The sequence below is a fragment of the Armigeres subalbatus genome, chromosome 1 (assembly GCF_024139115.2).
Source record: "Armigeres subalbatus isolate Guangzhou_Male chromosome 1, GZ_Asu_2, whole genome shotgun sequence".
NCBI lineage: Eukaryota > Metazoa > Arthropoda > Insecta > Diptera > Culicidae > Armigeres > Armigeres subalbatus.
This window is the reverse complement of record NC_085139.1, coordinates 122198288-122217251: the sequence shown is the minus strand read 5'-3', so window position 1 is coordinate 122217251 and position 18964 is coordinate 122198288. Positions and strand designations below refer to the sequence as shown.

At 37.3% G+C, this 18964-nt stretch overlaps 1 protein-coding gene across 7 annotated transcripts in view; it reads right to left on the bottom strand.

The window, feature by feature from the left end:
• LOC134205075 (tubby-related protein 4) overlaps positions 1 to 18964 on the bottom strand; it is a 220251-nt gene that overhangs the window by 171392 nt on the left and 29895 nt on the right. For 6 of the 7 annotated variants that reach the window (XM_062679976.1, XM_062679970.1, XM_062679971.1 and 3 more), the window contains one exon: positions 13218 to 13619. In XM_062679976.1, the coding sequence (XP_062535960.1) occupies positions 13218 to 13313 (96 nt within the window). In that variant the 5' untranslated portion in view covers positions 13314 to 13619. The remainder of the gene's footprint in view (positions 1 to 13217; positions 13620 to 18964) is intronic. The other variant, XM_062679974.1, reaches the window with a different exon arrangement.

Sequence of the window (18964 nt, the reverse complement as noted above, 5' to 3'; positions counted from 1 at the left end):
TTGTTAATTTCACCATATGTCTGCATGCTTTTAACATTGAGTGCATCGTAGCAACAAGTGAAATCGAAGCTTCTTTGTTTGAATAACTTGTTTAAAGAAATCTCAGCGTGCAAATTTATGACAAATGTTTTGCTTCTGATTTTTAAGAATTTAACGATAAATCGCACATTGACAATTATATTACTCAAATTTCCAGAGAAAAAAGAGGAATAATAATATAATAAATTAGCAATCATTTGTCATAAATTCAAGAATTTTGTTAGATTTTTTCCAAAATTGAAAATAGCCTTAAAAACACTAAATCGACTTGAGCGTTGAGCCACCTCTAAATTTTATAAGAATTAGCTGAAAATTTGACAGGAGACTTATTTTAGTACTTATTTAGTATTTTAGTATAATAATTGTGATTCTGGGCTGACCAGTTGAATTTTTGATACTTTTTGAAAACATGAAGAGGTCTAATCTATATCGATGTGATCAAAGACATCTTCATATAGCTCCAAGTAGGGACAGTCCATATAGGGTATGCTGGTCCGCTAAATCTAAAGTGGGTATGGTGAGGTGATAACTTAAATCTCTTGATAATGAATACGACTCTTGCAATATGGGTATTAGTACTTTTGTCTTTACTCAAACAGCTGTATAAATTAAATACCTATTCGTGTAATTACTGTCATTATGGACCAAAGAGGTGACTGAGTAGACAGCCACAATTGTCTACGGTCCTAGCAAAAAACACTAAAATGATATGATGGTTACCTAAGAAAAGCTAGATAAGAATTGAGGTATGGGGTCGTACATTAATTACGTAAGTACTTATGGGGAAAGCAAGAAAGAACATACGGGAAATATGTTCGTGAAGCTTCGCGAGTCATGTAAATTTCCAATGGCTTTTAACGTAAACGAGGCATGTTTTTCACGAATGTTAAAGCAAGAATACTTTTGGCAACTGTTATTGTGGGTGTTTGAAATAAAATTAATCCATTTTGTTTTGGTTTTCGGTTTGGTTGGATTTGGTTTGAGTCACTGTTTCGGGAACAACAGTTACGTTTTCTGGAACGTTCTGGAAAACGTGACTGGTGTTATCGAATCCGTGATTTAAATCAAGGTGTATTTTTGCTGGTTCACGAATTCGAGAACACATTTTTCGCGTGTATCATACGTTTTGTTGTTTCTTGATACTATCCCCAACAAACAAATTATTCTTCTGCAGCCTGTTGGTTTTTTTTCCTGTTTGGTTGGGCTACTGCAACAAGTTGTTAGAACTTTTGTACACTCAGGAAATCCCACGCTTGATTAGAATCATCCATGAGTTTTGAGATTTTGAGTTTTTACCAACACTGATCCAGATATGATTAGAAATTGCATACAGCTCTGTCAAGACGAAGGTAACTTATCAGAATGTTGGAAAAGACAGAAAATGATTATGGCTGAAGGCTGCGGTAACTCAACTGGAACGCGGGCAATTAACTCATAACCATTGAAAAAATGATGTTTGGTTTCGGCTGGTGGGATGAAAGGTGCAGCTTCTTGAAATGTAGTCTGATGTATTTCTCTTGACGTGCCACCTAATGGTTAGAAACTGAATGAATAAACTCAGAGAGGGAAAGAGGTAGCAGGTAATATGTGCTCGTTCTTGCTGCTCACATGACTGACTGTTGATCCAAAATCAAGGATATTGTAACGTGATTGTTGCTAACGGGGTGCAGCGAGAGGGTTTTCGTTAGTTGGTAAGTGTGAGCCGGAATACTCGTGGTGGCTCGAGGTTATTGGAAGGACAAATACAACCGAAATGCATCGCTTTGGCGCGAACACTGGTGCTGTTGTCGAGGCCTAGGAAACCACAGAGAGATCCTTCGGGGAACACACCTATTTGCGTACTCCACATAACTGGTAAGTTGCTGGAGACGGTAATCCTGATAAGAAATATACACCGAATGTGTTTAAGGCTTCCTAAACAGCCTAATCGGATTCCGGAAGACTGTTGATGCGATTCTGACCGCCACGGACGCAGCCAAGGCTGCACAAGGAAGTAACAAGCGTGGCATCCGGTACTTTGCATTGATTGCAATATATGTACAAAAATATTCTCAACAGTGGGAAGCTAGAGCTGATTCACTCAAATCCCCAATCCACATCCCATCCAATCCGAATCCAATCGAAATCCAAACCAAATCCAATCCAAATCCAATCCAAATCCAATCAAATCCAAATCTAAACCAAATCCAATCCAAATCCAATCTGTTACCGTTGTAGCATAAAATACTTTGTTTGTAAAAAAAAAATGCAATTAACTAGTAGCTTAGCGTTATTCTTAAGTTCGATAATATAAATAAAACTGGAAAGCCTAACTAATAGAAAAAATAAAATGATAAATTAACTTAAAGCATGCACACTCTTGAATTTAAATAAACGATAAAAAAATGTTAGATACATTTAAAACAAAATTTGTAAAAACAATTCAACACCACACGATACCCCTCGATCACGGTGAACCGCAAAACGGGTTGCCACATAAAGCAGAAATGACCAGTGAAAGTGGGACAGAAGAGAAGTTTTGGGAAGAATACGGATGATTGAATAGCCATACACTTCTTTCATCTCCACACTTCGAGAGTGATACAAGCTACGCAAGATCAAAATTATAAAGTGTGCAGTGATTCGAATTGATCCAGAAGTAGATCCAGATAACGGCAATCCTTTGTATTCGCTTACGATCTCGAATCAGGACCCAAAGTGCAACGCTGAAGTGCTTTTGGCTGGTGCCATCCCAAAGCGCACTGCGAAACGTAAGTTTCCCGGTTTCCGGAATTTCTGAGGACCTGTTCCTTTCGACCACGCGACCTCGTATCGAGTAACCCGCAGTCGATTGTCCGAGTGTCATACCACCGATCGGACACGTATACGTCGTCGAGTAAGCTAAGCTCAAGGCACATGTGGCAACCCCGATCACCCGAGCATCGCCCTCATCAGCCGGCCAGCCAACCAATACACTACCTACACGAACACACCTCTGTAAGTCACACAATAAATCTCGCGTGATTTTGAAAACGTCGTAAGTCCAAATGAGAGACTCTCTTTCATTACGCTCTCTTTTGCTAATATCTAGGCTAGTTTAAATATTTTTTGCAATATTTTCACCACAGCACAGCACACTAGACAAAGCTATTTTCTTCAGATCGGTGCTGGAAAATCCAAAGTAAATGTTAGTAAGGCTTTGTAATAATCGAAAGAGAAAGTAAACAAAGAAAGCCTCTCTTTTGGAATTACGACGTTTTCAAAAATCACGCGAGAAATGGTCTAACGGTAAATATCGTGTTAAGCAATTATTGTTATTACGAAAGAGCTCTTGAACTGTTCCTATAGTGCCGACCCTGTGGGCAGAAGAGCACAAGCTCTGACTAGCCGGTGCCCAGGGTTTTAATACGGGTCCTTCCGATCCGCGAGTAACAAATCTAAATCCAATCCAATCAAATCCAAATCCAAACCAAACCAAATCCAATCCAAATCCAAATCCAATCCAAATCTAATCCAAATCCAATCCAAATCCAATCCAAATCCAATCCAAAACCAATCCAAATCCAATCCAAATCTAATCCAAATCCAATCCAAATCCAATCCAAATCCAATTCAAATCCAATCCAAATCCAATCCAAATCCAATCCAAATCCAATCCAAATCCAATCCAAATCCAATCCAATCCAAATCCAATCCAAATCCAATCTAAATCCAATCCAAATTCAATCCTAATCCAATTCAAATCCAATCCGAATCCAATCCAAATCCAATCCAAATCCAATCCAAATACAAATCCAATCCAAATCCAATCCAAATCCAATCTAAATCCAATCCAAATCCAATCCAAATCCAATTCAAATCCAATCCAAATCCAATCCAAATCCAATCCAATCCAAATCCAATCCAAATCCAAATCCAATCCAAACCCAAATCCAATCCAAATCCTATCCAATCCAATCAAAATCCAATCCAATTCAAATCCAATCCAAATCCAAAATCCAATCCAAATTCAATCCAAATCAAATCCTAATCTAATCCAAATCCAATACGAATCCAATCCAAATCCAATCCAAATCGAATCCAAATCCAATCCCCAATCCACATCCCATCTAATCTAAATCCAATCCAAATCCAATCCAAATCCAATCCAAATCCAATCCAAATCCAATCCAAATCCAATCCAAATCCAATCCAAATCCAATCCAAACCAATCAAATCAATCAAACCAATCCAAACCAATCCAAACCAATCCAAACCAATCCAAACCAATCCAAACCAATCCAAACCAATCCAAACCAATCCAAACCAATCCAAACCAATCCAAACCAATCCAAACCAATCCAAACCAATCCAAACCAATCCAAACCAATCCAAATCTAATCCAAACCAATCCAAGTCCAATCCAAACCAATCCAAACCAATCCAAACCAATCCAAATCTAATCCAAACCAATCCAAACCAATCCAAACCAATCCAAACCAATCCAAACCAATCCAAACCAATCAAACCAATCCAAACCAATCCAAACCAATCCAAACCAATCCAAACCAATCCAAACCAATCCAAACCAATCCAATCCAATCCAAATCTAATCCAAATCCAATTCAAATCCAATCCAAATTCAATCGAAATCCAATCCAAATCCAATCCAAATCCAATCCAAATCCAATCCAAATCCAATCCAAATCCAATCCAAATCCAATCCAAATCCAATCCAAATCCAATCCAAATCCAATCCAAATCTAATCCAATCCAAATCCAATCCAAATCCAATCCAAATCCAATCCAATGGGATGGGTCGCCGTTTGAAAAGTATCACGCCACTGATCTACAGTTTTACACGCCGATTAAAATTTACAGAAATTAGCAGAATTTACCGTGGAAATTCCGAAGAACCAGTGAAGTTTTCGTATAATTTCTCGGTTTATATTCCCAAAACAAAAATGAAATTCCAGAGGATTTCTTTTGAAAATTCCATACAATTTTTCCGTTGAAATTTCGAAAAAGGTTTTCATAAAAACAAAGAATAATTGCTTTCGAAATGCCGATTGTGGAAAGGCGAATTATTTTTGTAAATTTTATTATTTTTTTGTGGAAATTCTCAAGGAATGAACTGATAGGCAAATTCGAGAAGGATCCAGTGGTAGAGTGCGCTGCAAGAGTTTGGGAGAAAAGTCGCCAGAAGCGATTATTTACATTCAAAATCTAATTTTCTCCATAAAATTTACTTCACTTTTTGGTATATTGTCACATTTTTTCCACTGGCAATGCCTTCTGACAGTCTTTAAGCAGCTGTTGAAAACGAATCCCACGCAAATTAAAAATCCGGGAATTCATAACCAAGACAGTGCAGTGGAGGCACTGCAGGAGACGTGCTATTTAATCGGAAAAATCATATGTAAGCACCCACCGGAAGTCAGCTCATTCATAAGAAAACAAAATTTTCTTCCAATTTACGACTATTTCAGCTTTCATAAATGGTTGGATTAACCAGAAAACACGAAAATCGTACTCCCGCCGTATGCTGCCAATGCACTTTTTTGGACAACGACACTTTTTTCGTAATTCTTGTGACGACCACCAGATGTCGAAACGATCGATGAGCTTTACTCAAATTCGCCTATAACTTGAAACCAAATTAATTTCACTTTGAATTCAACATTTTTAAGGGAGAGGGCTGTTCGGTCGAAGACCATAAAGCCCAAAGCTGGTCAGGCATATCATTACCAAACAAATCATTGGACCGAACAGGTCATTTGGTTGAAAAAGTCGTTTGACGTTCGACGTTTGACGTTTTGGACGAAATGGTCGTTTGACAAAAGGGCCATCTGGCAGAAAATGTTATTTGACCGAAATGGTTACAGGCCGAAAGTGTTGTTTGGCCGAACTGCTCATATTGCCGAAAAATTCATTTGGTCGAATAGTTCATTTGGCCCACAAATATCGCTTGGTCGAAATGCTCATTTAGCAAAAAGGGCCATTTAGCCGTATGAGGTTATATTTCTGTCCATATGACGATATGGCAAATGACATTTTCAGCATTTTGGTCCGTTCGGCTTAACGACATTTTCGGCCAAACACCATTTTGGGACAAATGATCTGTTAGGGAAAACAAATTATCAGTTCGTGGTTCGTATGACCATTGTCGCTTGCAGTTAAATGACTTTATCAGCCAAACCGTTTTCGACCTTATAACCGTTTCGCCCTAATGGAAGATGGCTAGATAACTCTTGCCTTAACATGTTATTCAGTCAAATGGCATTTGAAAACATTTTTTTCCACCGAATGACATTCGTCAATCGACGAGAAAGACCGAAAGGCCACAAAACTTCCTGGTCGATCTTTTTTTCCGTATTACCTGTTCAGCAAGTGACATTTTCTGTGGAAATTCCGAAAAATATCTGAACCATTTCCCTTGAAAATATAAAACAATTTGCAGTGAAAATTAATAAAAAAAAATCCATTACCAAATACCAGTTTTTATGTGGAAATTCTATAAAATCTGGTTTTGGAAAAAAAATACTCCCGTGAAAATTTCAAAGAAATCTGCGTGGAAACTTCAGAATATTTCCCGTCGAAAATCCGAAAAGCTTGGAATAATTTCCTAGGGATTAGATTTTTCCGGCAAAAATAAAAAAAATCTCCTGTTAATGTCTTAAAAATATTCTGAAAAATCTTTAGGTAACAAACGCGGTAGAAAAAATCGCCACGGTGCTTCACCCCGCTGGTGGCTAAATGGTATTCGGCTTGACGCCGAAAACTCCGCCGACCAAAATTATGACAAACGTGGCCGCCGATGAACGATGCGGATCGGCGCACATCTCTAACGGTGGGCAAAACCATTAGAATCCATGCACGAACCAACGGGATATTTTCTATGCTTTTATTTTACTGGAATAAAGATTATTTGAACAAAAGTTATATTTTCAACAACAAAAAAAAAATGGCTCGATTACAGATTAAAGATCCGAAGTGAATTTTTTTTTTCAACACTCCGGATAATCGAGTCCATCCTGTATCGCTACACGGTGAATTAAGTTGGGTTTTGCCTTTCTCGTACAACAAAGTTGTACCAGAAGGCTGTAATTTCACTCCAAAAGCCAAATTTTTATAGAAGGCTCGGAGACCCATAGTGTTATATACCAATCGACTCAGCTCGAAAAACTGAGCACATGTCTGACTGTGCGTGTGTGTGTGTGTAGCCCCGGGAATTTTTTATTGTTAAACACGTTTCATATAGAAGGACTTGACCGATTCGAGTGCAACTAGTTTCATTCGACGGAGAAACTTTCCTAGTTGGACACTATTGTTTTTGTTTGCTAATAACTCATTCGATTTGAATAATATTTCTATTTTTCTTTTAACAAATACGCTGTTTACATGCACACTAGGGTGTCCCAAAATTGGACCAAGTCTGGGATTTTGGGGGCTCAACCTTTAAATGAAAGCTTAGGGTATAACAAAAGAAAAATTGTTCTACGACAACTCTGGGAAATGACGTTTAGGGGTGGCCCCGACGCGTTTTATGAAAAAAGTGCATTTTTTATAGGTAACATCGAAAATACCGGTATATCGGAAAGAAATTCGATGAAACCCATCCATTTTATATTTTTTACATTTAACTTAGGGTCTATGCTTTATGGGTAAAACTTTGATACCGCATGTTTTAGCTCTATATATTTTTCACTGATGCTTTAAATGCCCAAAAATGATGAATTTTTCTTAATATTTTTTTATTAAGGCATCCAAAACGGGTATCCATCATAATGCTTTCGAAACTAGATATACATAAAAAGGTGGGGAATTTTATAACGAATATTTTGCTAAAAATAGCAACCTCCTATCTCTATCCGTTTAAAAGTTATTCACGATTTACTACAGCTTGGAAAAAGACTTTTTGAAATTTCGGATCATAATACCTGGATCATGTTTAAGTAAAGAAACGCCTACTTTTCCATACCAACCAAATGAGTGCTTTAATAACCAATATAGCATTCATATGAGTTGCATAAAATTGATTTTAATACTTATTTGAGTGTTATAATAGAAACCCAATGATGGACCAGCAGTAACATGACTGACTACAAATTGTTCAGTTAGTCTGGGTGAGTACTCAAATAGATTGATTAATATGGTTTCAAAACTACCCATAGGTAGGTTCAGCTATCGTTTCATGGTTTGGTGAGCTGTGCAATGTTTCAAGATAACATGGAAATTAATTGTTTTCTGACCAACTTGATTTTTTAACCAGCACGATCATGTGAAGTTAATCCGCCTGGATCATTTTGGTCCCGATTTATCGATGCAATCAATTTATCATTGTATTCAGTATTGGTAGGCAAAATAGTTCGTAATTAGAGTAGATTGTTCTTATTTCCAGAGATTCCGTAGATGGTAGATGCCAAATATTTTAATATGCATTATAAAATAATAATGATAATAGTAATTTGTGTAACTAGTTGCAAAAAGATGATTTAATCAGCATGGTTGTACGTTTATCCAACGAGGCTTGCCGAATGAGATAAATACTACGAGTGCTGATAAAATCGAGTTTTGAAATTAGTTGCACACACTATTTTTTGCAATGGCGTAAAATGAGCTTCAATATGGCGTAAAATATGACAAATCGATATCAAAATGATCTAGTTGGATTTGCTTCACATGATCGTTCTTGCAAAAAATCAAGATGGTCACAAAACAACTAATTTCCATGTTATCGAGAAACATTGCACAGCTCGACAAACCATGACACGTAAACTGAACCTACCTATGGGTAGTTTTGAAACCATATTCATCAATCTATTTGAGTACTCACCCAGACTAACTGAACAATTTGTAGTCAGTCATGTTACTGCTGGTCCATCGTTGGGTTTCCATTATAACACTCAAATAAGTATTAAAATCAATTTTATGCAACTCATATGAATACTATATTGGGAAACACTAATGCACACTTTAAGGTGAAGGTGGGTTGAGTACCAAAACAAAGCTTTGAAAGTATTGGTACAATAAAAACTGTCATATACTGTAGTAGTATTAGTGTCGTAATTATAAAAAAAAACAAAGAATATTAGTAGGGTGGTTCAAAAACGACCCAGCACCACCACGCTCACTCGATTTCGTCCCATGCTCCGAGTGTCCTCCAAAAACCGATTTGAACGAAAACTAGTTGAGCGCAAGCCGGTTCAAGTTTATATGAAAACTAGTATGGGAAACTGAACATTTTATTACGCTGGCTAAAGTGCCTCCCCTCCGAAAGCTGGCGAAAAGAGAACCCGCATAGCTGAAAGCAACATTCCAGAGACGTCACTGAACGAAAACCGCATCGCAGGAAAGATCCATTGATTTCGTAACGCAAAAATAGCATTTTACTCACCCCCATGTCACACTTTTTGTTTGAAGCATCTGCCCCTGGTGCGATAGTGTAGACTAGACTAGACTAGAAGTATCTGCCCCTGGTGCGATAGATATCACTGACAAATTCTGGGTACATATTTTGTTGAGTTGCACGTTTCATGCCTTCTGAGAAGCCCAATTACCATACTAAAGATTCGCAATCTCAATTAAAATCGACTCCCAACTATTGGAACGACCATTCAATATGGATTGTCTATGGAGTTAAAGCTCTTGAATATTTCTTCCAGTCATATGGTCTCCCCCCTCGCCATAGCCCAATGACGGAGTGCCAGAATCAGAATAATGTTAAATTCAAGCTCGCCATATCAACTGTCATACAAACCTGAAACGACCTGTGCACGGTAAGCTTCTATTCAAACCAGCCCAAACCATCGGATGACACCCAAATTATAAATCATATTCGACTGAGCATGGCGGAGCAAAATTATTTTTTGAACCACCCTAGTTACTAGTTTGCTGCTGCCGGTGCCGTTGTTGACATTCGCTCCGCGATCAGTTTTTAATCGTTTTTTTCGGGCGAAAATAGCAGTTTATATCAAGTTTTCGGTTTAAACAAGTGACTGATTTCGAAAAGTGATGTTTAATTTGCATTCCATCAACATTTCGGGCTGCTCATGTGCGGATAAGTGAGTAAAAACTTGATTTTTTCAGTGCCCTTTGAGAAGAAGTGAAGTGCAGTGATAAACCCACCAAATCGCGAACGGCTAATAAATTGGCACGAAACTGCTGATTTAGAATATTATTCGAGCCGAAATACATAGGACTCTTTGGATAAACATGTTCATTATCACATGTGAAGGAAGTGAATAAATATGCTGCGAACAGGTTAGTAATTTGAATATTAAACTTTTGTTCGAAGCTGTTCGATGAATTCGAATGTTGGTGGGAGAAGAGTGCGGGAGGTGTGGGGTTGACCCGTAGAAGGTCCGGTGCCATATTGACTGCCATCGTGGTACTCTTCCAACTATGTCCTTAAGTCATTAATCAATTTAGCCATGACGCAATCCATTACTCTCATAATAATTGCTTAAAAATTACTCAATTATTGAGTAATTTATAAGCAGCGTGATAGAGTTGCATTAAATATTTTAACCGCCAAGATGTAGGCAATTAGCACAGCATTTACAACATTAATTCGAATCCAACATATCGAATCGAGAAAGGCATAATCACCACTTGGGGATAAATTTGGGTTTTTTAATGAAAGTTGACCATCAATAGAACGAAATAAAAGTTTTGACATGAAAGGTCAATTATCGTAGTTTGCAGCAAGCTGAGATAAGGGTAGTGACTACACTAGACTCGAGTCGGTCAAGTACGAGACACTGTAGACGGCATTACAGTTGAGTTCAAAATACGTAACTGTAAAAATTATACGGTGCTGGAGTTAAATGGAATAGTACTAAACTTGTCTTATGGCAGGTGAAGAATTCCATTAAAAGAGCTTAATAATTTTCCTAAAAGTTTTAGGGTAAGGTGCAAGTGAGTTACAAATGTCAATTTACATCGCATGTTCCCCCGGGGATCAGTACCTACAGGGTACAGAGCTTGATTTTTCTGAAAGAATGCTGCTCGCCCTTCATATAGGGGAGCGGCGACTCATTATGGCGGCCATCTTTGGTAAGCTTCAAACCTTGTTCGCAACCCAATAACCAACCAAATATCCACACAAAGGCAAAGCAACTGGAGCAATCTAGGTATATTAAATTTGTACGATCCATTACCCTTTAACAGACAATTGAAAGAGAACAAAACATCAAAATCATTGGAAAGACTTGTTTGTCGAATAAACAAGCACATTATTGCAAGTGTACGAAAGCAGATAAACGGAGCATCACGAAGTAACAATCTATTTTCTTTCAATTTAGCCTCCCGGCAGTATTAACGCTGTTTGACTCATGCTTGCACAATGAACGATGTACATTGTTCATGCACTGAATGTAGGGAGGAAAATAACTTCGATACGCAGCACTCTTCTTGGAAAAGAAAAATCCTGCCATTAATCGGTTAGTTATAATCGTGACTAGCAGTATTAGAAGCAAACAGAAACGTTACAGCTTTTATTTGTTCGATGGTCTGCCGTGCGGTAATTGATCCCATTGATCCCGTTGACGAAAACCAATGTGACTTATGCAATAAAAGTGAATTGCAACTATAAGAAACTGTAAATTGCATTTGCCCCCACATTCTCTGTACGAGCATCGAAACTCCATCAGTGCTAAAAGCACTTACCAATGGACTTTTACATTTCGACATTACTATAGGTATTGCTTTGGGGATTGTAGTTTAGAAATCAACTGCCAATAATAAAAGGAGGTAATCTGGTGTTCTTCCCGTTTGCGTTTTTTCTTCACTACCCACAGGCAGGCTTTGGTCAAGTGGTACGTGCTTAGATTTCGTGATGAAATAATTCATTTTGGATTCCTACAGCGAAGTCAGACAGCTTAGGGATAGTCAGTGTTTGTTTATAGTTGAGATTATAGTAAATCACTTAAATTCCTGTAGTATTTCAGATGAAAAACGCCAATCATTTTGAGATCTTTAAGCACCAATGAAAAATACATCAACTGCTTGCTAGTGTCAATCATTCTGTTGGGTCATGAAAGGTTTAAGCGATGTTGAAAGATACCATTTTTAGATTGAAAGTTGTCTCGACTTCCTTGAGCATAAAAGTATCATCGTGTTAGCCTCATGATATATGAATGGTAACTTGGCTAAGAAAACTCGCAGTAGAAATGCTTAATGAATACTAAGCTGCGTGGCAGCAATGTCCCAGTGGGTGATGTAATGCCAATGATGAAAAAGAAGAACAAAAACGAATATGACTCTTAGGCGAATAAATATCAACACAAGTGGGTATAGATTGTGGGAGAAGTCTATTATGATTTCATCAATTAATTCATCAAATAGGAAGCTGTTTTAAGCTTATTTCTGAAAGAAAATTAAAATTGACAAAATCAAAAGGCAAAGCAACAAATTGGCTGAATCTGTAAAAAATAGTACTCCAGCTGCAACACGGCGTGTACTGTCATATAGTATCCTTGAAATATATGAAAAGATGGTGCCTGGGACTTGGTGTTTTATTTTAAAGAATTTGTCCTACAGTTTAGTGGCGTTGTAGAGCGGCCGCCAGAGAAGCTGGAGTACTAACTTTCCACGAACACATTCACTTCGGGGGACATACGATGGGATATCACTTTTTAAGCAGCGTTTAGAATAATAATCGATCGAGAGCATTCGCACTCCAATTGTTAGCTTTTCTTGTAGATGGGACAAACTACCATTTCCTTTTACTTTTCGGTAGCTGTTCCATCCTCCATATTCTGAATATGAATCTGTGCAAACAAGTGGCCAGATTTGCAAGGTCCATCTTGACAAGTTTAGTGGAGTCTGTGGTTTCTCGTGCTGTCGACTTATTATTTTAATAATCATTTATACTTTTCATACAATTATCTAATGTGTTCCTTGTTTTAAATACTGTGAAGAAAGTTTACTTCAATTCAATCGGATGCAGATAAAAATAAGTAAAGTTTTCATCTGAATAAATTCTGTATATGGCGTTGTATACTGCATACTGCTAGAAAACCACACGGCTTTGCTGAACGAGCTAATTTCTAAAATATTTTACGACGACGAAGATGGATCTTCAAGTATTAATTCAGTATCAACGTTTAAAATTGATCGGTGTTATTGAAGATAATCCGAAGATAAATTCATATTGCACTCAACACTTCCATATCGGATCATCTAACCATCAAATATCAATCAATAAGCGAACTCACCTCTGGAATGTCGTCTGGTACCTTTCCCATCCACGACAGCGACAGTATCGAGCAGTCGCATTTAGTGTTGTTACTCTTCTCGAAGTGTAAATGCATTATGTGGCAGCTTGCCCCGAAGGATTTGCACAATCTGATGAAATCAAATTAGAGATGAAACTCTCCTCGCTAGAATACACACATACACACTTTTCCGCACGGAATCTCGGAATCGCACAAAAAACACGTTTCGAGCTGGCAGGATGAGACTTTCACCGTTCCGTCGAGTTATTCACCATGCTTTTCCTCTAGCTATCTCTTCTAAATCAACACTTCACTAAACAGCCGTTGGCACGCTATGATTCATGACAGCCATTTTTTCACTGGAAAGCTTTTTAGGGAGGGTTTTCTCTGCATCGTCGTAACCTGTTGGAAATGATAAAGATTGAAACAAGATTAGCATTACAGAGATAGCTAAGCGTTTCGGCTTTGGAAAGGTGATAAATTGAAGATGTAATCTAATTCCTTCAGAAAGACATCGTCGATTATTGTTCGGCAGCAAGATTTATCATTTGGGGTAAAATTGGGCTTAGTCTTCGCTTCGTTTGTCATTCTATTGGTGTCGTTTTCTTGAAAATCGCTTAAACTGTTCTTATAGGAAGTTGAATGAAATTTGGCGAGAAATTTTGAGCCAACGGGAAATTCAAATTGTATGCAAAGAAGAGTTTGGTGCTGGTTTTGTGACAGTGAAATCGAAATTTTATTTCTATAGAAGTACTAATCAGCATCGACTGTGTGCAGGAGGTGATCGATCCACATTATACTTGATTGCCCACCACTTCCCAGTCATACTTTCCTTTTCAATATTTTAGTTTTCCTTAAGTTTGTGTGATCCTATGATATTCCCATACATTTTGTTGATGCATAACTACCATTCTTCCATGAGCTCATGGTAAAAATTGAATAACCAAGATTGGCAGATTAGGTACAACAGATAGGAACGCCGGTATCATTACTAAACGATGAGCTGTGTAAACTTGGTGTTCGGAAGGCTAGAGGGTAACGGACTACGTTTATTACTCGAGCGCATTGCAACCGAATTACTGTTTTTTTGCCTTTCTCGTATACTAAGTAATACGTAAAGGCCATAGGATCACTCCAAAACTAAATTTTTGATGGAAGGCTCGGAGACACTGTGACTCAGTATGTGTGTGTACAAAAAAACGTGAGACACACTTTTTTGTACTCAGTCTTATCCGATTAGTCCGCAACATGTTGCATTCGACGAGGAATCCTGCCTAATTTTGAAAATTGGCCCAATCGGCCATTGCGTTCCGGAGTTATTTGAAAAACATTGTTTTTTCTCCAATTTTCCCAAAAGAAATTTATTTTTTCAAAACCTACTTTTTTTCTTTTATTTATTTCGTTAACCGACGTAGACTAGTACATATGCAATATACATGTTTTTCTTTATTTGCTTAATGCTATAAATACGGTATTATGTTGTATAAAAATAAAAAAAGGTTGGGTAAGTAGTGTTTAATTTTGCGAATTAATGTAAATTTAGATGTGTAGGTTTCGAATTGTGACAAAATATTTTTTTAGGTTCTGCCGAGACATTGTAAAGTCAATAGTTTCGCAGTGTTGATTATAGATGGCCATCATCTGACTGAGAGGTCCGAATTTTGCATAATTTGTACGGCAGTGATTACTTAAAAATGTATGTCGATGACGCAGTTGTCGAGATGGTATGTAGAAATTTAATTTTGATAAAATGATTGTTGAATCAATACGCTGCGAAACTATATCGTTAATAAATAATGGAAGTGGGAATGTTGTCCAACCTAATTTATGAAGAGCAAATAATAGGAATTGTTTTTGTACTGATTCTAATCTTTCTTCTTGTGTTATTGAAAATGGAGACCATACAATGCTGCAATATTCCAGTATCGACCTTACATAAGCAATATATAATGTTTTAATTTTGTATGGGTCATGAAAGTTATAGCAGAAACGTTTTATAAAACCCATCATATTATTTGCTTTATGAATAATGGTGTTGTAGTGGTCGATGAATGTTAGTTTGAAGTCTAAGATAATTCCTAAATCCCTAACTGTATCGCATTTTTCTACAACCTGGTTTCCTAATATAATTGAGAGATTTGATGCTGCTCTTTTTCTGCTGAATGATATAAGGTTACATTTTTTTTACATTCAGTTGCAATAGGCTGCGATCAGTTAAGTAGGATTCAAGCCATTTGAGTAGTCCCGGCTCAATTCCAGATTTTTTTTTAATTTGGATTATTTGAACTTGGACGCCCGTTAAAGAAGCCATGCTGTGCGTCTGTTATTCGGTTTTTTACTTGTTTGATTTTTTTTTTGTTTACTATGGCCTCAAAAAGTTTTGGAATGCAAGAGAAAATGGCTAATTCCACGATAATTACGTATGTCTGATTTTTTTTCCAGATTTGAAAACGGGTATCAAAAATGAGTTTTTCCATATATTTGGGAATTTTCCTGATTATAGTGACATATTAAATAGCCAAAATAATGGAGTGGCTAGTTCCACTGCTAGGGTTTTCATAAATATAGGAGGGATTCCATCAGGACCAGGACCTTTCGAAGCATCTAAACTACATAGGGCCTGCAAAATGAAGTTGATTCACTCCAATATCATTTGAAAAGTCTGGGAAAAATGCAAAATAGTCGTAGTCACGATCATTTTCAGAAAATGTAGAATAGGTTTCCTGGAGAAAAATCTGCAAAAAGATTACAGTTCTTTTCCGAGCTATCCCCCGCGTTTTCGTCAAGATGCATAATTGATGGAAAGTTATTAGATTTCAGTTTAGTTTTTACGTAATTGAAGAAGTTCTTTGGACAGGACTTGATTTCGCTCTCAGTTTTTGAATTGTAATCTTCCAAAGCGTTACTGATAGCGTAATTCAATTGATCGCATACGTCCAAGTAATATACTAAATTTTCATTACTGTTATGACTTTTGTAAATTTTGTGTGCCTTTTGCTTGCGATTTCATAAATTCTTGATTGGCCGGTTATACCAAATTGGGTTTTTATTATTGTTATGACGTCGTTTTCGTTTTAGTGGAGTTTCTTGTGAGATTATGTCAGATAATAGTCTGTAAAAAGTGTTAACAGATGCTCCGACATTTTCTTCATTTCCTCAAACTATTTGCCAGTTTACACTACTTAACCTACCTCGAATATTTTCATAGTTCGCTAAATTGTATTCAAAGACATCCTCATACTCACAACCGTTGGGTCTTTGTTGTTTATGTATGAATAACGAGTATTCGATTGCAGTGTGGAACGCTTCATTTTTCCACAATGGATTGATAGATTCAGTTACACAGAAATCTTCATAGATATTTGTCAACAAGAGGTCCAAATAGCAATTTTGACTGTTTTTTATATGATTAATTTGATTCAATCCTAAACTTGCAGACTTGGCAAAAATTAATTGCAAAGTTTCGTTATCCCCAACGACTGGTAGTAGGATACATTCGTTTTCTGAGTCTAGAATAAAGTCAGCATTGCGTTGGTTAAAGTCCCCATAGATGTGAACTTTAACCTCCGGTGGATGTTCTGATAGTATTTGTTCAGCGCACTCAAAAAAAGATTCATAGTTGTGGTTACAAGCATGATTAGGTGAGAAATATACCGATGCGAATATATGCATTTCTCCAGCTATACATTAAAGTTACTTCGAAAAATTTCTTCACTCCTAACGCTTTCATCCCAGCTTGTTTCTGTTGCCAGGATAATCGAAAAGGATGAGCTTAATAAATTTTTAAATATATCCTTCATTTTGGCTGGGCTTTTCATTCGATTGAAAATCTGTAAATAAATTAGAACTTCAGTCGAATTCTGTTTCTGCGAAGAAGTTTTTGGAAGTATGACGGTCGACGAAATATTTACCTCTTCTGATTTTTCATGTAGCGTGTTATCTTCACTTGTTAACGTTACTTCCGGAGAGTGCGTCAATGCCGATGAAAATTTGATGGGCTGTAGAATTTATATGCGGCTAGAGGTGTGCGCCGGTACGAAAATCGTCGGCGGCGGCGTTTGTCAGAATTTTGGTCGGCGGCGGCGGCGTTTTCGGCGTCACGCCGAAAGTCATTTTAGCCGGCGGCGGCGTGAATCGGCGTGGAAATTTTTAGCGTTTATTTTACAAAGTTTTTTCTCTGCATTTTTTCTGGATGTTTTCAAAACTTCAACGGGAGAATCTGATGGACTCTCGAAAATTCTCTGAGCTTCTCAATATTAATTTGAGAATTATTTTAGGAATTTCAATGGCAACAACTTTGAAGTTTTGATAATTCTTTTGAATTTCCAAGGAAGCACAAGGAAAATTATTTGAGTTTCTACACGGAAAGTTTCTTCTTCGAATTTTACACAGAAAATTCAAAATGTGGACATCAACAAAACAAAATTAGATTTCAACAGCAAATTGTTCGAAATTTTCATAAGAAATTCATAGGAAATTGCACGGGATTTTTTCAAATTTTCTATCGAAAATTCTTCGAAATTTCTGAGGTGAATTTTATGGAATTTAAACCAAAATTGTTCAGAGCTTCCACGTAATTAAAAAAATATATACGGGAAACCGTATGGGATTTCAACGAAAAAAAAAACGGATTTTCGAAGGATTTTTTTTTGATTTCTACAGTGAATTCATTGTATTGCCCATAAGAAATTCGTCAGAAATTCAATGAAAAGTTATTAAAAAGAAGAAGGGTCGTTTGACCGAAAATTGTTTGGCGAAAGCCATTAGACCGAATAATACGTTAAGTCCAAAATCATTCAGCCAAATTGTATTTGATCGAAATGAACGTTTGGGCAAAACGGTTACACAATGAAAAACAAAATTTCATTTGGTCAAAGCAACATACGGCTGAATTGGTAATTTGGCCAAAAAAGCACTCTTCCCTAATACGTCATTTAGCTGATATGGTCGATTGAATAGGCTGTAAGGCCGAAAATGTCGTTACGCCGAAATGGATGTTTGACAGAAAGGGTCATTTGGTCGAAAATGTTGATTACTGAACGGTAATATGGTCAAAAATATCCATCCATATATCATTTTTGACCAAATGGCCTTTCTGCCAAACGACCATTACGGTCAAACAACTTTTTGGCCAAACGACTTTTTCGGCCAAATGGCCAGTCGGCTGAATGACATTTCCGTATATCTATTTCAGTTACCGCCATCGGGGGTGACAATGGGTCTGGGGGGTGAGAATTGGTCATCGCTCTCACCGGCAGCCTGAAGGTCGTAGAGCAAAATCGTTCAAAAAGGACTCTTATATTTTAGTCTTCTTGCCCTCAGATACATTCAATCCATTCTAAAAGCATTCTAAGTAGTTGAGACAGTGACCCATTCTCACCCCCATTTGACCCATTGTCACCCCCGACGACGGTAAATAAAATTGTCGGCCGGAAGCCATATTCTGCCGAATTGATAATTTGACAGAAAAAGTTTTTTGCTCTAACAGTTTTTTTTTGCTAAAAATGTCATTTGGCCCAAATAGTCGTTTGGCCGAAAAAGTCCTGTGACCGACGAGAAGACTAGATCATTTGGCCGAAAATTTAATTTGGTAGAAACAAATATTTCAGCCAAACAGCATAGCCATCAGCCAAATGACCAATTCAGCCGAACGATACTTTCGGTCGAATGCTTATTGCGGCCAAATGACCCTTTCAGGTAATTGAGCTATTCGGTCAACTGTTTTTTTTTCAGCCAAAGGAACTGTT